The following is a 2,810-nucleotide window of genomic DNA, read 5'->3' as shown; positions in this document are numbered from 1 at the left end:
GCTGAATGGACCTTGTTGGGTCATACTCTTTAGTATTTTGGTTTCTTTAGTATTTTGGTTGGGCTAATTGGGTACACCTAGCACAAGTAGTCCCTTGGTCAAAGAAATTCACATAACTACAATAACCTATTCTCTTTGGATCAATGGAGAATGAGAAACCATGGTTTCACCAAAATATACACATTATCAAAGGTTGCATCAATTTATTAGGTGATATTAAAAAAAAAAATCTCTAAGAAATGATATGGTTGACTTTAAATCATTTAAAAGATGTTTGACGTGGCTTGGATTAAAATCAATGAAGTTGTAGAGGTTGTCTGAGATATAATGCTTGTGATAGTATTTTTAAAGGAAGTTAGAGGAAATACATTAGCAACTTTAATTCTTTTAAAGGAGATTATGATAGTCATTTTAAATATTGAAATCTCTTAGATTAGTGACCATAAATGTGAGTGAATTGAGTATGATTGTTCTTTGTTGTACCAAGTTTTTCTTCTACTATAATTATCTCCTACTAATCACTTAGAGGGAGATGGAGGACACATCCATCGTAAAGAAAATCACTGTACTCGTAAACTTGTGAACTTTGAGATTGACAAACAATTTGACTTTCTAGATATAAAAATACACAGGAATATCTAACATAAGTTCAAAAAAAAACAAGTTATGATCCGGTCTAATTCTTTCCCGATTTTCTTAATGTTCAATTTTCGTTACTTTTTACCTGATATATAAAATTTATGTGTTTCCATTTTAAAAATAAAATTTATTTCATAAATAACAATAATAATACTAATATGTAAAATTTATATCTCTCTGCTAATTCCATGGCCTTCATTCCCCTTCTCGATTCACATGGTTCCATTTAAACAACCACTATTCGTGCAATGCCTGCCCAATAAAATATGAACATGCGCTCAACTACAAAGATTAAAACACAAGTCCCACAAATGCATAGAGATTTAAGTAGGTCTCAATATCTTATGCCCTTACTTTCCAATTACGAAAAGACACACAACAGAAAAAGAAAAAGAAAATTGCTCGCCATAATTTATTTAAACTAGCTCTGCTCAAAGTTGATGGCAACTACTTGAATGAAATTGTGGAAATGATCCAACCACAAATCAGAGATATGGCATGGCATGATAAAACTATTAAAACAGAAAATTAACATCTAATCCTTTTAAAACAACAAAGGTCCAAAGCACTCTCAAGGACTCTAAACTCAAGCAGAAAAACTTTCAGGCTCTAATAGTTACACTGCTTAAGCACAAACCAGATGGTCTTATATCAGAAGTTTGCCACTCAGATCCTGGTGCTGCACTTGGATCATACAACAAAGTCCAATATGAAGGCTCTTCCTCCAGTGAGAACAGCAACAACTTATCGTCCAATATCCCAAACCGAAAACCAATGCTTGAACTCCCTGTCAAAGGGACTGGTACCATTTTCCATGAATTGTCCTCTGGATTGAATATTGCCAACTTACGCTGGTTTTTCCACTCCATACAGAACAACTTCTTTCCCAGCACTGCATGAGCAGTGACCATCACACACCCATTTTTCATCTCACACCAGCCGTGCTTCTCAGGGCTGTAAACATCAACAAACTTGGAATTTCCAATAGTAAAGCTTGACCTTCCACCCATGACATAGAGTTTCCCTTCAAATCCACAGGCAAAGCAACCCCATCTTGGGCGGCGAAGGCTCTCTATTGGCGTCCACTTGTTGGTATCCGGATCATACACCTCTGCACTGGAGAGGCCGTCGCCGTTTGCGCCGTAGCCTCCAACAGCATAAACCAAGCCATTCACTTCAGCACAAGCAAAGTCATACCGAGCCACATTCATGTTTGACAATCTGCTCCAGCTGCAATTGCAATCACATAGTTTAACAATAGCACTATGCTCATAGAATCCGTAGCTAAATAAAGATGCATCACATGGACAAAGTGATCCATCTTTATCAATTATAAAAGTAAGAGGCTGATATATTGTCAAGCAAATTTCATGTTTCAACGTTGACAATGATTTTCTGAATCTTTAAATCCCTTTTAAATCCTCACATAACTGGCAATTAAAATCATACAATACAACAAGTCATTGTCTGTCATGCCTATCCAAACTTTCCCAGTTTATATTTCCTTCCTACTTTATAATGTTTTAAGTGAAACAGTTGTCACAGAGAAACACACTTGTTACAATAGCTAAAATCTTGTATCAGAAGAAGACTTCTAAGCATAGACAAACAGTCCGTTCAGTTCTAATATCTAAAATCAACACATCACCAGAAAGGTAGGTTTACAGCAGAAAAGCATACCTGTTAAGGCAAGAATCATATTGATAAACCTCTTCTGAGACAGATGCAGTTCCATCAATTGATGAACAACCAGCCATAACAAGGAGCTTTCCATTGAGAACCACCACCCCAAAGCCAGCCTTTGCTGGCCCAGGCATTGGTGGAAGAGATCGGCGATTGTGACCCAGACAATCCATGACCTCCCAATGGCTCCCTTTTCCTTTGCTACCGGCTGTTAAGATATAGAGCCATTCCTCGTCCATGCCCGCCAATTTTCGCACAGTTATAAATTCTTTGCTTTGAATAAAGCCTCTCCATCTCTTACTTACACCACCCATGGCTGGGAAGTTAGAACGAGGCACAAGTGCAAGGCAGTGCTTTGAAACATCATCAGGCAGCCCTGGTAGAATGGGGCTACTACCATCTTCATCATCATCTACAGCCTCAGACCTCACACAAAGATTGCTTTTTGTAGGGGTTGGTTTATCATGGTTGGCCAAATTGGGAAAACA

At 37.6% G+C, this 2,810-nt stretch overlaps 1 protein-coding gene across 1 annotated transcript in view; it reads right to left on the bottom strand.

The window, feature by feature from the left end:
* Positions 1 to 961: 961 nt before the first annotated feature.
* Positions 962 to 2,810, bottom strand: part of LOC114178736 (F-box/kelch-repeat protein At1g67480) — a 3,490-nt gene continuing 1,641 nt past the window's right edge. Inside the window, exons 3-4 of the mRNA XM_028064795.1 lie at positions 2,320 to 2,810; positions 962 to 1,869 (exon numbers count right to left, since the gene is read on the bottom strand). The exon at positions 2,320 to 2,810 is cut by the window's right edge and continues 387 nt beyond it. Of these exons, the coding sequence (XP_027920596.1) occupies positions 1,242 to 1,869; positions 2,320 to 2,810 (1,119 nt within the window). The 3' untranslated portion in view covers positions 962 to 1,241. The remainder of the gene's footprint in view (positions 1,870 to 2,319) is intronic.

The sequence above is a fragment of the Vigna unguiculata genome, chromosome 3 (genome assembly GCF_004118075.2).
Source record: "Vigna unguiculata cultivar IT97K-499-35 chromosome 3, ASM411807v1, whole genome shotgun sequence".
NCBI lineage: Eukaryota > Viridiplantae > Streptophyta > Magnoliopsida > Fabales > Fabaceae > Vigna > Vigna unguiculata.
Note: the sequence above shows the minus strand (reverse complement) of the source record. Positions and strands in the feature narration are given on the sequence as shown.